Genomic DNA, 15,464 nt, shown 5'->3' on the forward strand with positions numbered 1-15,464 from the left:
AATGCGAGTGGCGACGTGCGCGGGGGCGGCGCTCCAGGCCAGCGGGGAGGGCTCGGCTGCGGCACCCCGCGGCGGCGGGGCGGGAGGACCCCTCTGGCTCTGGTCAGTGGCGGTGCTTTGGGGGCGGGGCAGGATTCGGGGACTCCGGGAACGGGGGGGGGGGGCTGGCGCGCACCCCAAGGCTGTTCAGTTGGGGTCCCCACAATGAGCTGAGCTAGGACCCCCCCGGCCCCGGCCAAAGGGGGTGGCCGCCCCAACCCCCCAGGGTCACGTGGGCTTTCAGGCTCCTCCCCTTCTGTGGGACCCCCGCCCCCCCCGTCGGGCCCACCGAGCACGGGCACGTGCCCCGGTCACAGGACGCCGGACAGTTGCTTGGCAACGCGCCCGCGCGGCGCAAGCCCAACTGTTGCGCGGCTCACGCGCCGCCCCTGGCTGCGTGTGCATGGCGGGGGGGGCGGGGCGGGGGAGGTGACGTCGGGCCGCGAGCAGAAGGGCCAGCCAACGTTCGCTTCCCCCACCGCGCGGCCAAGCACTTCCGGGGCGCTCCGGAAGGACTCGGCGGCCCGGCCGGACGTACGCCGCGCGCTGCACTTCCGGTGCTTCTGTTGCCGCGGGTTGTGCGGCGGGGCGCGGGCGGCTGAGGCGGCGCCATGGCGGATGTGACCGCGCGGAGCCTGCAGTACGAGTACAAAGCGGTGAGTGGCAGCGGGGCCGGTGCCGGTACCTTTCCCCGGCCCGGCCCGGCCGCGGCGAGGGGCGTGCGCGTGCCCGGGCTCTGCCTCGCTCCCGCCTGGTGCCCCTGCGGCGCAGCTGCCCCGCTCGTGCGCGCCCGTTCCCCGGGCGGTGTGAGCGCCGGGCTGCGAGCGCGATCCCTGCGGAGGCCGCTGGGGGGCGGGGGCTGATGGCTGGAGCTGGAGCTCGGCGCTGCCGAGAGCGCAGGGGACTGGCCCAGCTGAGCTCCCGCGGTCCCTTCCGGCTCCGGGAGACGAGCGCCCGTCCCGGCTGGGGCATCGCTTGTCTTCTGCTGCGCCCCCCGCGCAGCCTCTCTCCTGCGGGCGCTGGGGGCCGCGGCCCTGGTGTCTCGGGCAAGCGCCTTAGCTCCACTTCACGGGCTTCTCGGGCCACTTCCCTCCCGACCTCTCGTTTGCTTGGAGTTGTTGACTCCTGGTTTTGGTTGGCTGCTGCAGCTCTGCGCCTGTTACGTTTCCAGACAAGCGTTGTTCTCCTTTCCCTGCACTGACACTGCCCCTAAATATCTGCAAAGCTACTCGCTGGTTTTCTTCCCATCCCCTCTCAAAACTGCCCTGGGCTGTTGGGCCTACGAGAAGTTTGCACCAAGACCGCTAGTGAGTAACTCATTTCCTTAAGCTGTGCCACCTGCTGTCCCGGGTTTCATACTTCGATTGTAAGCTTTTGGGAACAGAGATTCTTTGCTCTGTTTGTACAGCTCCGAGCATCACAGGCTCATGATTAGTGCTTCTAGGCACTCTAGTGGCAGCGGTAAGGTGTGGGGATTTGGTTGGAATGGGCCAGTGGCAATAATGAAATGTGCTACTTACGTGGCTGGGGTTACGGAGATTGTTACATGGTTTTTTTTCTCAGTACTTATGTGTTCTCTTGTGATGTGCTCCTTTCAGAACTCTAATCTTGTACTTCAAGCTGATCGCTCCTTGATCGATAGGACCCGGCGAGATGAGCCTACAGGGGAGGTCCTCTCCTTGGTTGGGAAGCTGGAGGGCACTCGCATGGGTGACAAGGCTCAAAGAACCAAACCGCAGATGCAGGAAGAGAGACGAGCAAAGTGAGCGGGTTACCCATGAAATTTGTTTTTCAGAACTTGGGGTTCTAAGAAGCTAAGTGGATTCTGTCGTTCTGACTTCAGCATGGTGTTCGATGCTGAAAAGCTTGTGTGGGATCTAGCCCTGGGGACTTAAGTATTTCCGCACTGCCTGGGTTTCAGAGATGAGTATTAAGGATACAGTTTAGTCATGGAGGTCATGGATTATGTGACTTCAGCGAACCTCCATGACCTCTTTGGCTTCAGCCCTGGTGGTGAGGGCTGAAGCTCTTGAGTGTGTTTTTAATTGCCTGTGATTTTTCTCTAGCTTTTGTTGAAAATAACCTGGACAAAAATCTTCACCTTAATTATCACGCAGCTTTCTAGGGAAACTCATAAAGCATATACTCACAGCCCCCTCAGTGTTACTAGTTATGTCAGCTTAGATGTGCATTTGATTTGGTTTGTTTGTAACTTATTCTGTAAACCTTCAAAATGTGCATGATCACAGTGTGCATGATATGATTACAGAGTGATTATGTCACACAGATGTGAGAAGGAACAGACTTAAGGTTGTCTTGAGGAACCTCTACTCAAAATTCTGTTTTTCTGATCTATATGGTACCAGGCTTAATGCATAGGTACTGCAAGCTGTGTGCTGCTCGGCAGAAAGCGAGTTTTGCTTGAACTGGCCAGGCAACAATCACTTTTTCTGAACTTGAAACCAATGAAAGTATCTTCTTGTGCCATGGATACATTAAAAGAGGCATTCAAACTTTTTTCTTGACCCCACCCCCCAAAAAGAAACAAAACACGTTTTCAAAAGTTTGATAGCTTCTATTTTTATCCTAAAACTCTCTGTGGCACTATTTCTGTCGCGTGCTTGCCTTCTAATTGTACTCTGCTTAGAAGGTAGAAGTAAATAGGGAAACTGAGCATTTGGTGTCTTTTGCACTCGCCTCGTGCTGGGAGTTACAGATGTTGCATCTGATGGTTAAATCCAAGTAACTTTTTTTAAATTGTAACATAATCAAATCTAGTAAACATGCCTATTTTTAGTTTAAAAATCTCCAGGACAACCTTAACCATTGCACCTAAGCCATGTGTTGTCTTCTATGAAGGATAGATGACCCTTAGAGTGATGGTTCCTCCGTTGGGTAGATGATGGGTGGTGTGTGACCTTTCCTGCCTCTTGACCCGTGTAAAGGCGAATATGGGGACAGGGAAAGTTGTCCTTTGTCATCTCCCTGTCAGGACTAGCATGATTTTGAGGAAGCTGTTTCACCTGCTGGTTGACTTGCGTCGTGTTTTCATTTCCCTGTAGGAGGAGAAAGCGTGATGAAGACAGACATGATATCAACAAAATGAAGGGTTATACGCTGCTCTCTGAGGGCATTGACGAGATGGTGGGAATCATATACAAACCAAAAACCAAGGAGACCCGAGAGACCTATGAGGTGCTGTTAAGTTTCATTCAGGCAGCTCTTGGAGACCAGGTAAGCATGGGCCACAGACCTGCGAGGGCGTCGGCTGAGCGGAACGGTCGGAATTCCATGTGGGGCGTGCAAATAGTCAGCAGAGCTTAGCTCCAATGAGTGTTTAGATTCTTCACAGCTAATCCTCTTGACAGTTAGTGATGTGCATAACAGCTTGTGGGGGCGGCCCCTCTTCGCCTGAGGTCCGGTCTCAGCTGAGCTGCCTGGAGTGAGATGATACTGTAAGACTAAGCGCTGAGAAGGGTTGCGGGTGTTGCTGTTTCTTTGACTGTAGCACAGCGCAGTAATGTTTTCGAGGGGACTGCGCCCAGGTGGACCATTTTTTTTCACGGAGACAGTTATAGATATGGATTGCATGGGCGCGGCTTGCTAAACGTGAGCCAGTGTTACAGCCCCACAGCTGAGCACTCCTCTTGGCAGAGAAACGCACAGTCAGATACACGGAGATGCCCCCCGTATTAGATGAGTGACAGATGTTCTCATGTCTTCTGCAGCCACGTGACATTCTCTGTGGAGCTGCTGATGAGGTCTTGGCGGTGTTGAAGAACGAGAAACTGCGAGACAAAGAGAGGCGGAAGGAAATTGATTTGCTGTTAGGGCAGACGGATGACACCCGCTATCATGTGCTGGTGAACTTGGGCAAAAAGATCACAGACTACGGTGGTGACAAGGAGATCCAGAACATGGGTAGGTGTCGCTCTGAGCTTGCGTCCAGGCTGCTGCCTTGCAGAGCACAGTATGCAGGCTGTGAGCATGTTGTACTGCACAGGCGGGCCCCATGCCTGTACATGGCAGGGCTAGAATGGGTGGTAAACTTGGTGGGGCCTGGAAGACATTTGTGTTGTGTTAGCCTCTGCGCTTGGTGACTGAGGAGCTACGTGTGAGCCTGAGCCACACCCACAGCTCCCAGAGGCATCTGCGACAACCAGCCCTGGGAGACGTTTTGCCTTTTGAATCAAATCCCGATTCAAAAGTGAAATGAGTGGTGCTTCCTCCCCTGAGCCTGTCGTGGACTGTGTCTGTATTCTGGCCCCTCGCTGGGCATGCCGCATTGGGGTGGGGAACCCCTGGCCTGCAGTCTAGATAGGGATCCAGACAGCAGCTTGCTTGGACCCAGATCCTCAAGGCTCGGTGCGCCCCTACGCGGCATCTGGCCCGTGGCGAGATGTGGAGCCCTGAGCGCTGTCGGCCAGAGTCGGGCAAGCTGGGGCTGGATCTGGCCCACTGGCTGCACTGCGGGGGTGGGCGGGAGGGGGTGGCGGACGGGAAGTGGCTGTGCATGGCGGTGCTGCTGCTGCTCGCTGAGGTTCCTCCAGCCGGGGGAGGGGCAGCAGCTACAGCACTTCCCAGCAGTTTTATCCTGCCACTCTGGTCCGAATTTGGGGCTCTCAGAGCTGCGGAAGGTGGGGGGTGGGAGTGTTGGGTGAAGGGCAGAGCTGTGGAGCTGCACCCCTGTCACCCAGACCCATGTCCTTTGGCTGCTCCCGCACCCTGCTTCTGCAGCCTCCCCTCCTCCTGACACCCCCGCCCTTCCAGGCCCTGCATCCCAAACATTCCTGTGCCCCCCAGTCTCTCCTGTCCCCTCCACCTGCCCAGGTTGCCCACCCATGCTGCAGCCTCTCCCATTCTCACCTCCCAAGCCCTAGGCTGCTCCTGCACCTTCCCACCTGTCCAAACCCCACACCTCAAGCCCCCTTCCAGGCAATCCCCTCCCATGTGGGACCCCTCATTTCTGGCCCTACCCCAGAGTGTAGAGGGGCCCACAAAGGGTACTGGCCCTGGTGCCCTGGGCTCCGGGGCTGGTCTGTGAGTGGAATGAGGGGAGAGCCTCCTTTTTTTTTTTTTTTTTTTTCCTTTTAGGCAGGGACCACGTCAGTGAGCTTTTGTTTTTGTTGCTTCTCACTTCTGTGGCCCCAACTGGTTTGTCTGCAGGTCAGTGGGCCTGACGCACAGAAGGTTCCCCAGCCCAGTTTTGGATGTAGCGCTGGTGTCCGGCGTCGTAGCAGTGCAGAACAGGGAAATGGGCCTGCACCGCTCTAACGCTGCCCTCTCTTGCAGATGATAACATCGATGAAACATATGGTGTGAACGTGCAGTTTGAGTCGGATGAAGAGGTAGGTGCTCAGATGCGTTTAAGGCCGTGGCTGAGCTGAACTGTCACGCTGTGCTGCTGGTTGTGGAGAGGGCTGAGCGATGTGGGGAGCAAGAGTTTGCCTCAATCTCATCTATATTGGCCGGTGAGGCTAGATGATAAGCCCCTGCATGGCACTGGAAAGGTCTATAAAACGCTGTATTGAGTTGCAACAGAAACATGGCTTTCCTCCACATGAAACTGGATTTTCTCTGACTTCCCATTTCATGCAAAGCCTGTTCTAAAGGTGAGCCCCTGGAATACGTAACACAATCAACGCTTTCACGTCCCGTGGCCAGATATTCAAATGTTCTGGCTCAGAGAGAGGTGTACCTCGCGGCGCATAATGCGAAAGAAAAAGAAGATTGGATAGTTAGAAACGAAGAAAAATGGTAGGCAGAGTAGTGTATTTATCACAGGAGTCTTGTACACTGGAAAGTTATCCCTTGTTCGCTATATTTAGTTGTATTTATTTTCCCTATTTGGAAAATGAAAGTAAAATTTCCGTCTGCTGCAAACCCTCGATTTAATGGACCCTGATACAGTGGACTTTGGAAACAATGGACACTGCAGTCCCTCCCACCACAATAACTTATCCCCCAGCTCCTTTTTGGGTCTGGACCCCGGCAGTTCCAACAAGCTGAGCTCATGAGTCCTATGGCCAGGAATTTGAACGAAATGGGCTATGAATTTGCCTGGGCCATAGTCATAAGTGGTAAACAGAAGAAAATATTATTATGCTCAGTTATCTAAACAAACGCAGCCCAACTGAGCACGCTGAAGAAGCTGCTTCCGTGTAGGAGTGCACTCATAATGTGGTTCTAACCCTCTTCGCTGGCCAGGCTCCCTTCCAGCCTAAGCCCAGTTAGGTCTTCGATGTTTCTCGCAGCCATCTATGTCAGCTGGGGGACCTGACCACCTCTATGACCTCACTCCCCACCCTTACATAGGGTTTGCATAAGGCTGGAGTCCTTTGTTTTATCATTTGACCCCCCCTCCCAGCTTCTGGAAAATCACAGAATTCAAGGTGGGTTCCTGTGTCAGGTGACATGGCCACAAGTCTCTGTAGAGCTCTGTAGCTGTTCTTCACAGGAGGACTAAGCTCTTCCATGCACCATTGGCTCTCAGCACTGTGGTCTCTCTCATTGCTGTGCCTGAAGTGTCAGCAAAATGAAATTACAGAAATCCTGGTCAGGATTTCTGATGCCCTGGATAAAAGCGCACTTGCAAATGGGATAATCATATTCATACCCTCGCCAATGGGCTATTACGTGAGCTATCTTGATACAGTGTATTTCAGTTATGACATTTATGTCATAAACACGTTTTCCTAAAGTACCTGGAATACTGCATTATAGGCACCGCTTAATTTTGGAGGTCTTGAGGTGTGAAAGTACAGACATTACTGGAAAGCCTTAATGGGTTCCGAATAGGGATGTAAAACTCTGTTTAATTAGTTAACTGGTTAAATGTTTAATTGGTGAGCAGATTAAATGGTGGGGTGGGGAAGGGTGGCCCAGCTGGGCTGGAGCGCCCCTCAGTAGCAACAGGCCATGGCAGGTTAGGGGCTGACCAGTTACCTGGAAGTCTCGTCCATTTAGAGTGAGGCTTACTGGTTAAATGCTAACACCCCTAGCTCAGGTGAGGCTAGTCTGCAGCAAGCTCAGGGCTCTGCATAAAACAGAACGGACCCAAGGGACAAGCTACGCGGGACGGTATTGAGAAGAGAGAGACAGTGAGGCTGAACAAGGCACCTGACACATGGCTGAGGTGGCCCCTGAAGCAATGCTCATTAAGGGACAAATTAAGGAACTGTCCCTCTACCTGCTCCGGGTTGTAGCTGGTTGTTGCCTGGGGTCAGAATGATCTTCCCTCATGCACAGGGGTGCCCAGCTGGTGCAGTGCGTTATTTTTCATCAGGCTTCAGATGCAGCTCGTATGGGCCGCAACCGTCTTCCCACACAAGCAGTGCTAATGACTGAAGCCTTACAACATCCCTGATATTGGCACTGCTTGGAAATGGGGAGTCTGAGGCATGTGATCATCTGCCTTAACCACAGTCTGATCCTTTTGCTGTTGGAGGAAGGGCTGCCTGGGGCAACGTCTGGTAGGAACAGCACTTCTAATCCCGCTGTCCAAGAGGTGCGTGCGGGGGGCTAGAGAACCGTTCCGTGGGCAGGAGCCGCTAACGGGAGCTGTGTCCCCACCAGGAAGGCGATGAGGACGTGTATGGTGAAGTGCGGGACGAGGCATCTGATGATGACATGGAGGGAGATGAGGCTGTTGTCCGCTGCACCCTCTCGGCCAATGTGAGTTACTGGAGGCGTGGCGGGGGGGAGCAAAAGGCCGTTTGCCTATTGCTGGAAGTTGATGGCTGTGGTGAAGCTGTTGGGATTTTATCCCACAGCCAGCGGAGAGCCCTTGCTCTGCTGCCAGATGGGAAGCCTGCCACTGCGTGCTTGGTTTCTTACGCCCCCAGAGATGCTGCTGCTGTCTGGGATCCTTGGGGCGCACTCTTGGAGTGTAGAACTTTTCTAATGCCCCCTTGTGAGAGCTTTGCCCAGCCCCTCGCACCAGTGCTGACCCTCGTGCTGCTCCCACTGGTGGCAGGTAACCTGTTTTTCCGCCCCTGCCCCCCTATAAACTGTCTGTTCTTCCTGTTGCTCCTCTCTATTCTTTCCCCTGAGGGATGGGTCTTACCCACAAAAGCTCATGGCCGAATGCATTTGTTAGTCTCTATGGTATTGCAAGACTGCTTGTTGTGAGTGGAGCTACAGGCTAACACGGGTTCCCCTCTGAGAATGCTAAACCTGCAGGTTAACCACACCCTGTCCAAGAACACCAGCTGGGTGGTGATCTGGGGTCGTGCTTCCCTTCCAGTGGCACGTGGGAGGTGTACCCCATGACACACGCACATTTTGTGCCTGGTTCTAAAGCACGAGCATGAGAATTGTGCACATTGGTACAAAAGCCTGGCCTGCAGTGCCCTGCCTCCGTTTCCTCGCCATTTCGGAGCATTTTTCCTGCCTAGGTCCTGTGAAAGTGGGTGGTTTGTATTCTGACCCCTAAGCCGCCTGCTTCTATCCTGCCTTCTGGGAAGTTGGCTGCCCTGCAGAAGTCAGGGCCCTGTCTCGTCCCTTGTCAGGCTGTCAGGTAATAGGCACAGACTTCAGAGAGATTGGGTGTTCTCTAGTTCGATTTTACCAACCAAGTAATGAGTAAATTCCAGCCCTCTAACAACCTTACCAAGGAGTCGGGCAGTCCCCTGGGGCACTCTGGTCTCTTGCCCTGCCGGGATAGATAGCCACGTTCTGCTGACTCCCAGTGCTCAAGGAATAGTCACTTCCCTGGGCCAGTTACACCCAGAACTCTAACCCAGGCTGGCTCTTGCAGCCAGTCCTGTGTCAGACTAGCTGAAGGGTTCCCGAGTGGCTGCAGAAAGCGAGCGTTCTCAGAGCGGCAGGAGGTCCTGTCCATATCCAAACGAGCGACAGCTCTAGGTTGCAAAAGATAATAGGACCTCCCACAACAAGCACACCTGGTCAATTCCTTTGGGTTAACGCTGGCGAGCCAGCTGGGGCTCTTTTAGTTCTTGCCTCTTTTAGCATCCAAGCAGCAAAGGGAGCCACATTTCTCTGTGTCAGGGCCCCGAGTTCGTGCGCCTGTCTCTTCTCCCCAGAGCGGCGTGGGATTAGAGAACAGAGGTTTTGTTAAGGGCTCGTTGGCATTCAGATCCTTCACGCTGGGCAGGAGCTCTGCTCCTCTCTGAGCCCAGCGTTTGCGTGGCACTTCGGGGTCAGTGCAGACACTTGCTGCGGGTTTATGACACGGGGCACAGGGGCTAGAATCACTATGGCCGCACAGGGCAGCGGGGCCGCGGTAGTGGGTCTGGCAAAGCTGAGCTCGTCGGCTGGATAAAGCCATGCTGCGAGGGGCGGGAGCCGTCCGTGCCAGCGCTGAGGGGGCGTACGGCTGTCACTCGGGGGTGGGAGGGGCGCTCGCGTGCCGAGCAGCGCCACTGGGCGCATACAGGCACTAAAACCTGCAGCCTCCTAGGCACTTTCCCACCCTACTTTCTGCATTAACCTCACTGACTCCAGGTGACCCAGACTCAACTCCAGCTGTGCGTTCGTGTTCTGGGAGGCTGGGGCCTCGCCCCTGGGTTTCCCGACAGCCTTCTCCTCTCTGGCCCCAAACTCCTTGTGTGGCTCCCCAGTCTCCCCCGTGGGTCGCCCTGAAGTATTCCCTCCCCATTTGTCTCTGTCACCTGCAAGCTCCTTTTGCTTCCCTTCTCCCCACCCTGCAGGCAAGCAGGAGGGTCCAGCTGGCTTCCTTAGCATCGCTGTGGCCTGTCGAAGCACTGGCATTGCAAGTAAATGCTCTGCTGGCCCTGGCCCAGCTGGTCTGTGCTACATCTTGTTTGGCTAGTGCACACGCAGGTTCTCAAACTTCCCACCACCGGGACATCTTCTGCGAACAGAAATTACCGTGTGGTCCCGGGAGGTGGGGCTGAAGCCAGAGCCCTGCCACCCTGGCCTCTGCACTGGGGAGGTGGGGGTGAGTGGTAGCTGAGCCCCATCACCCAGAGCTGAAACCAAAACCCTTGTCCTGCTGCCCGGGGTCGAAGTCCACAGGCTTCAGTTCGGGCTGTGGGGCTTGGGTTTTGGCCTTGGCTTGAGATGCCCAGCTACAGAGGGGCGCTCTGTGATGTAATGCGTCGCATAGCAACATCCTCATCGTTTCGTTGCCATGGGTCCCCCAGAGCCTCTCAGCTCCTCGGACGCTTTTCTGACAGTGCAGACGAGCGCCCTGGGGGGCGCCAGTAGCAGGACCGGTCACTGCGACAGGGCCCTTTGCTCCCGTACCTGGCAGCGTGCCCGGGCTAGGCGTGGGCCGCCCCTGGGGGCTCGGCCCTAGGGGGTGGAGGAAGGCTGGTGGAGCTCCTGACTCTTTCAGCTTGTGGCGTCGGGTGAGCTGATGAGCTCCAAGAAGAGAGACCTGCATCCCCGAGACATTGATGCCTTCTGGCTTCAGCGGCAGCTGAGTCGCTTCTATGACGATGCCATTGTGTCCCAGAAGAAAGCAGATGAGGTGCTGGAGATCTTAAAGGTACGTGGCCGGCTGTCCTGCCCCGGCGTGAGGAGAAGGCTCCAGGGTCAGGGCCGGCCTGGCTGAAGGACAGGGAGCCACATGGGTTGTTGCTTACAGCTTGGGCTGTTGGTCTCCATCACAGCGAGCTGCTGTTGTACCACTTATCTCCTGAGGTGTGGCCCCTGCCTCCCCCCGCCCCCGCTGTGAGAACCAGGTTTCGCGCCTGGGGGCAGGTGCTGCTTTTCAGAAACCCCTCCTGAGCGGCCGGCTCTGGCGCGGGGGTCCCTGTGCTAACCGTGGCCCTGACCCCGGCTCCCTTTGACCCCAGCTGGAAGTGGGTTGCCCAGCACTTCTGCTGCTCAGCAGTCTGTGAACTGCACCCACGTGGGTGATCGGGTGCCTCAGGAGAGCAGAGGAGATGGGCAGGCTGGGTTTGGCTGAACTGCACTCACGTGGGTGATCGGGTGCCTCAGGGGAGCAGAGGAGATGGGCAGGCTGGGTTTGGCTGGACTGCACTCACGTGGGTGATCGGGTGCCTCAGGGGAGCAGAGGAGATGGGCAGGCTGGGTTTGGCTGGACTGCACCCACGTGGGTGATCGGGTGCCTCAGGGGAGCAGAGGAGATGGGCAGGCTGGGTTTGGCTGAACTGCACCCACGTGGGTGATCGGGTGCCTCAGGAGAGCAGAGGAGATGGGCAGGCTGGGTTTGGCTGGACTGCACCCACGTGGGTGATCGGGTGCCTCAGGAGAGCAGAGGAGATGGGCAGGCTGGGTTTGGCTGGACTGCACCCACGTGGGTGATCGGGTGCCTCAGGGGAGCAGAGGAGATGGGCAGGCTGGGTTTGGCTGAACTGCACCCACGTGGGTGATCGGGTGCCTCAGGAGAGCAGAGGAGATGGGCAGGCTGGGTTTGGCTGAACTGCACTCACGTGGGTGATCGGGTGCCTCAGGGGAGCAGAGGAGATGGGCAGGCTGGGTTTGGCTGAACTGCACTCACGTGGGTGATCGGGTGCCTCAGGGGAGCAGAGGAGATGGGCAGGCTGGGTTTGGCTGAACTGCACCCACGTGGGTGATCGGGTGCCTCAGGGGAGCAGAGGAGATGGGCAGGCTGGGTTTGGCTGGACATAGCAGTTCCATGGGTGACTGGGCCGTGCTGTGCCCTGGGGCTCTGGTTGCTGCGTGGCGGGAGCAGGGCCGCAGGCGAGCTCTCTCTCTGTGCCTCCTTCTCTCAGACGGCCAGCGACGACAGGGAGTGCGAAAACCAGCTTGTCCTGCTTCTGGGCTTCAACACCTTCGACTTCATTAAAGTGCTGCGGCAGCACCGAATGATGAGTGAGTGGCAGGCAGGCACCTCGCTGGCCTGGTTCCTGGCGCCGGTCGTGCGTCTTCCCATGCCAGGGGTCTTCCCAGGCGAGCTGGAGCTGGTGACCATGGGCGGTGCAGGGACGCCGCTGGCAGTGGCCTAGCGACAGCTCTGCTGGGTTGAGGCCCCCACAGCTACACTCGGGGCCTGGACGTCTCACTCCCTTGGTTGACGGGTGTCCTAGCTGTGAAGTGGAGGCCGGGCCTCAGTCCGCTTCCGCAGCTGCAGCTTTCTCCCCTCTCCAGGGGCCTGTCTTCAGCACTGTCTTTCCTCTGCCCCTTCCTTCGAGACATGTCCCGGTCCTCTCGCCCTCTCTCTCCCCAGTCCTGTACTGCACCTTGCTGGCCAGCGCGCAGAGCGAAGCCGAGAAGGAGAGGATCATGGGGAAGATGGAATCTGATCCCGAGCTGTCAAAGTTCCTGTACCAGCTGCACGAGACGGAGAAGGAGGATCTGATTCGGGTGAGGGCTGGGTCTGAGCCGCCAGGGACCGGAGGGCTGGCGGGGGCTGCTGCGTGGGTCACAGCAGAGGCTTGATCTGAGGATGATGGTTGTCGGCCGGCCACGTGTCGTCTTCTCCTACTAGCCAGGTGTCTTGCTGGCGTTGGCTGGAGAGCGTTGGGCTTTCCTGGGGTGTTTTGTCATGAGCAGCAGAGCTGCTGAGTCTTCTCAAGTCCTTCGGAGCAGGTTGGCCCCACTTGGCCGCTCGTGTGCGGAGGGGCCGAGCGGCGCCTGCTTCCTGCAAGAGGTGTCTGCCCAGCGTTAACTCGCCGTCTCCTTTGGCATGCAGGAGGAGCGCTCCCGCAGGGAGCGTGTGCGCCAGTCCCGCATGGACACCGACCTGGAAACCCTGGATCTGGATCAGGGAGGAGAGGTGAGTCCTGTGGAAGGCGGCTGCTCTGGGAGCTGCTGGAGGGGGCGGGGCGGGGTGGGGCGGGCTGAGTGCCGGGGGTGTACCAGGTGCTCCAGTCTAGCTGCCTGCACGTGGGGTATGAGGGATGAGCCCCCCGATCTGCCTGAGGACGTGTAGGAAGGGCAGGCTGGAGGGAGCAGCTGCTGCGGTGCCCCTGTAGACCTGGGGGCGGGAGAGGGAGAGGAGAGCCCTTCCCCTTCTCTCTGACTCCCCTCTGCCGTTCCCAGGCTCTGGCCCCACGCCAGGTGTTGGACTTGGAGGATCTGGTGTTTGCCCAGGGCAGCCACTTCATGGCAAACAAGCGGTGCCAGCTGCCCGACGGCTCCTTCCGCAGGCAGCGCAAAGGCTACGAGGAGGTGCACGTGCCAGCCCTGAAGCCAAAGCCCTTCGGCTCGGAGGAGGTATGTGGCGCTCTTCTTTCTTTTCTGCACGGCAGCCCTTGTCGGCCGCTTCAGTCAGACCCAAGGAGTCTGGTGGTGCCCAGTAACTTCCCCTTCGGGGGCGCTCGCTTTCTCACAGCTGCTGGAAGAGGGGCCCCCCTCCCCCGCCGCGATGGCACTCCCATCTCTGTACCCTGCCGGCTGTTTCCTTCCCGCACCTCGCACCACAGTCACACAGTTAGTCTCTCTCGTTCGCTCTCGGTCAGCCTAGGGCCGGTTGGATGACCTGGGTCTCCTTCCGCGCCTGCCCAGCACGGGACCCTGAAGGAGCCGTGCGTCAAGCTGCCGAGACAAGATTTCACGTGACCCAAACCAGCTCCTCCTCCAGTGCCTGGGGTGTGCTTCTGGCTCCCCTTCGGCCTGCTCCGCTGGCCCCATGGCCCTGCTGCTGCCCCTGCCAGTCACTCGTGCAGGCTGGCCTGTGGGCTGAGCAGGCGAGCCTGGCCACGGATAAGGCTGGGTTCTGGTTCCGACTGCGCGAAGTCGCCGTGTGGCTCTGGACAAGTCACTTGACCTCTGTCGGTTTCAGCCTGGGCCATGCGCTGATTGTGCAGCGGGGTGGATTGTTGCACGCGGTTTGATTGCTACTTGGCGGCTGGGCTGCCCGAGACAGGCAGTTGTAGCTCCCCTGCGAGCTCCGGCCCACGTGGGATCTGACAAGGCCGGGGAGTTGGTCGCGTCGGCCCAAGGAGCTAGAGTGCTGTGCGCTAACTGACCAGAGCCATGGGTGATACTTGCAGAGCCCCCAGGCCCAAAGCCTTGCTCTGCTTTCCTGCTCCCCGCTGTGGGGCTGCCCCACTCAGAGAGATGGACGCTGGAGAGAGATCTCACACAACACATTGCCCTGCTGGGGCACAGCCCAGCGCCTGGGTTTTGAAGCTAATGGCCTTTCCCTTTTCAGCAACTGGTGTCGGTGGACAAACTGCCCAAATATGCCCAGGCTGGCTTTGAGGGCTTCAAAACGCTGAACCGGATTCAGAGCAAGCTCTACCGAGCTGCACTTGAGACAGATGAGAACCTGTTACTCTGCGCTCCCACGGTAAGGACCTGGGCAAGCACGCAGTGCCTCCAGCCCAGCTCTCTTGGAAGGGGGCTGGTTGTACTTGGAGGGGTATGTGGCTGCTGCGAGGAGGCTTGGGATGTGGTGGGGCTGATTCAGGGTCCAGGGAGCAGCCCAGAACAGCGCAGAGCTGGGTAACCCCTACCCTGCGCCCTTGGGTGCCTCACAAAGCTCCACCCTGTGCCGCTCACAAAATGCTTGCCCAGCTGCTCGCGTGCGCTGCGTGAAACAGCAGCCTGGGCCATGCTGACCCCAGGTGGGTCCTGTGCTGCCCAGCCCGCTCCTGGGCCGTACAACTCCAGTCAGCCCCCAAGTCTCATAAGGCCCAGTACAGCAGTTTATTGTTGACGTTATGGACCCTTTTAAAACAGAGAACTTGGATTCGGTGAACTGATAGAACAAGTCCGCGTTCCACAAAAGTAAATGTTACGTGAGCGCGAGTAATGAGGCAGCCAAGCCAGAGTGGCTCCAAGACATAAGCTGTTGCTTACCTAAACTAAGCTGTGTTACATTCAAGCAGAGTTTCTCTCCACTTGCTCCGGCACATTGCTGAGCAGACCCCTCGGGTGAGAACCCCTCTGCAGCGTTCAAGGCTGACTTCTGGCACAGTGGCTGTGATGGGGGAGGGCAGGGCTTGGGGTGTCTGGCCCTCTTTTATCCCACTTTGGTAGCTCTTTCGGAAAGAGTTTCCAGCTGTGAGCTTGGAGCAAAGAATCACTGTGGAAGGATGTTCCCTGCTGCTTTTTTCACCTTTTAAACTTGTTTGTCTTCCCTTCCTGCTTGGTGACTGACTCTGGCTGCATCTACGCTACGAGATAAATTCGAATTTAAGGCAGTTAACTCGATGTTACTGTGTGCTTGTCTTTGCTGTAAATACCATTAGCTTGATTTAGGGAGCGCTCGTAGTGCTATCATATCGAGAACGTACTGTTGTCGGAGCCAGGTGGGTATCGCGTGAAGTTCAAATTTAAAATCTCAAAGGCCAGTGTGGAAGCGCCATGTCTCTAATTTGAATTTATTAGGCTCCAGAGGTGTCCTGTATGTATCCCACAAAGCTACGCGCTAACCCACCAAGCGTGGCCACTCCCTTCTCCGCTGCTTTCCATCCAGGTGTGCAGGAAGAAGGTCACGGGAAGCCTGCAAGCTTTGATTAAATTTGAATTCATCAGCACCCAGGCGTGTGAATGCAAAGGGC

General features: G+C 57.1%; 1 protein-coding gene across 1 annotated transcript in view; it reads left to right on the forward strand.

Annotated features, from left to right (window-relative positions):
- The first annotated feature begins 557 nt into the window (after positions 1–557).
- SNRNP200 (small nuclear ribonucleoprotein U5 subunit 200) overlaps positions 558–15,464 on the forward strand; it is a 35,833-nt gene continuing 20,926 nt past the window's right edge. Inside the window, exons 1-12 of the mRNA XM_074981946.1 lie at positions 558–695; positions 1,638–1,801; positions 3,102–3,273; positions 3,768–3,960; positions 5,332–5,387; positions 7,615–7,713; positions 10,361–10,513; positions 11,727–11,826; positions 12,182–12,318; positions 12,647–12,730; positions 12,997–13,170; positions 14,111–14,248. Of these exons, the coding sequence (XP_074838047.1) occupies positions 651–695; positions 1,638–1,801; positions 3,102–3,273; positions 3,768–3,960; positions 5,332–5,387; positions 7,615–7,713; positions 10,361–10,513; positions 11,727–11,826; positions 12,182–12,318; positions 12,647–12,730; positions 12,997–13,170; positions 14,111–14,248 (1,515 nt within the window). The 5' untranslated portion in view covers positions 558–650. The remainder of the gene's footprint in view (positions 696–1,637; positions 1,802–3,101; positions 3,274–3,767; positions 3,961–5,331; positions 5,388–7,614; positions 7,714–10,360; positions 10,514–11,726; positions 11,827–12,181; positions 12,319–12,646; positions 12,731–12,996; positions 13,171–14,110; positions 14,249–15,464) is intronic.

Source organism: Carettochelys insculpta, chromosome 31, assembly GCF_033958435.1.
Source record: "Carettochelys insculpta isolate YL-2023 chromosome 31, ASM3395843v1, whole genome shotgun sequence".
NCBI lineage: Eukaryota > Metazoa > Chordata > Testudines > Carettochelyidae > Carettochelys > Carettochelys insculpta.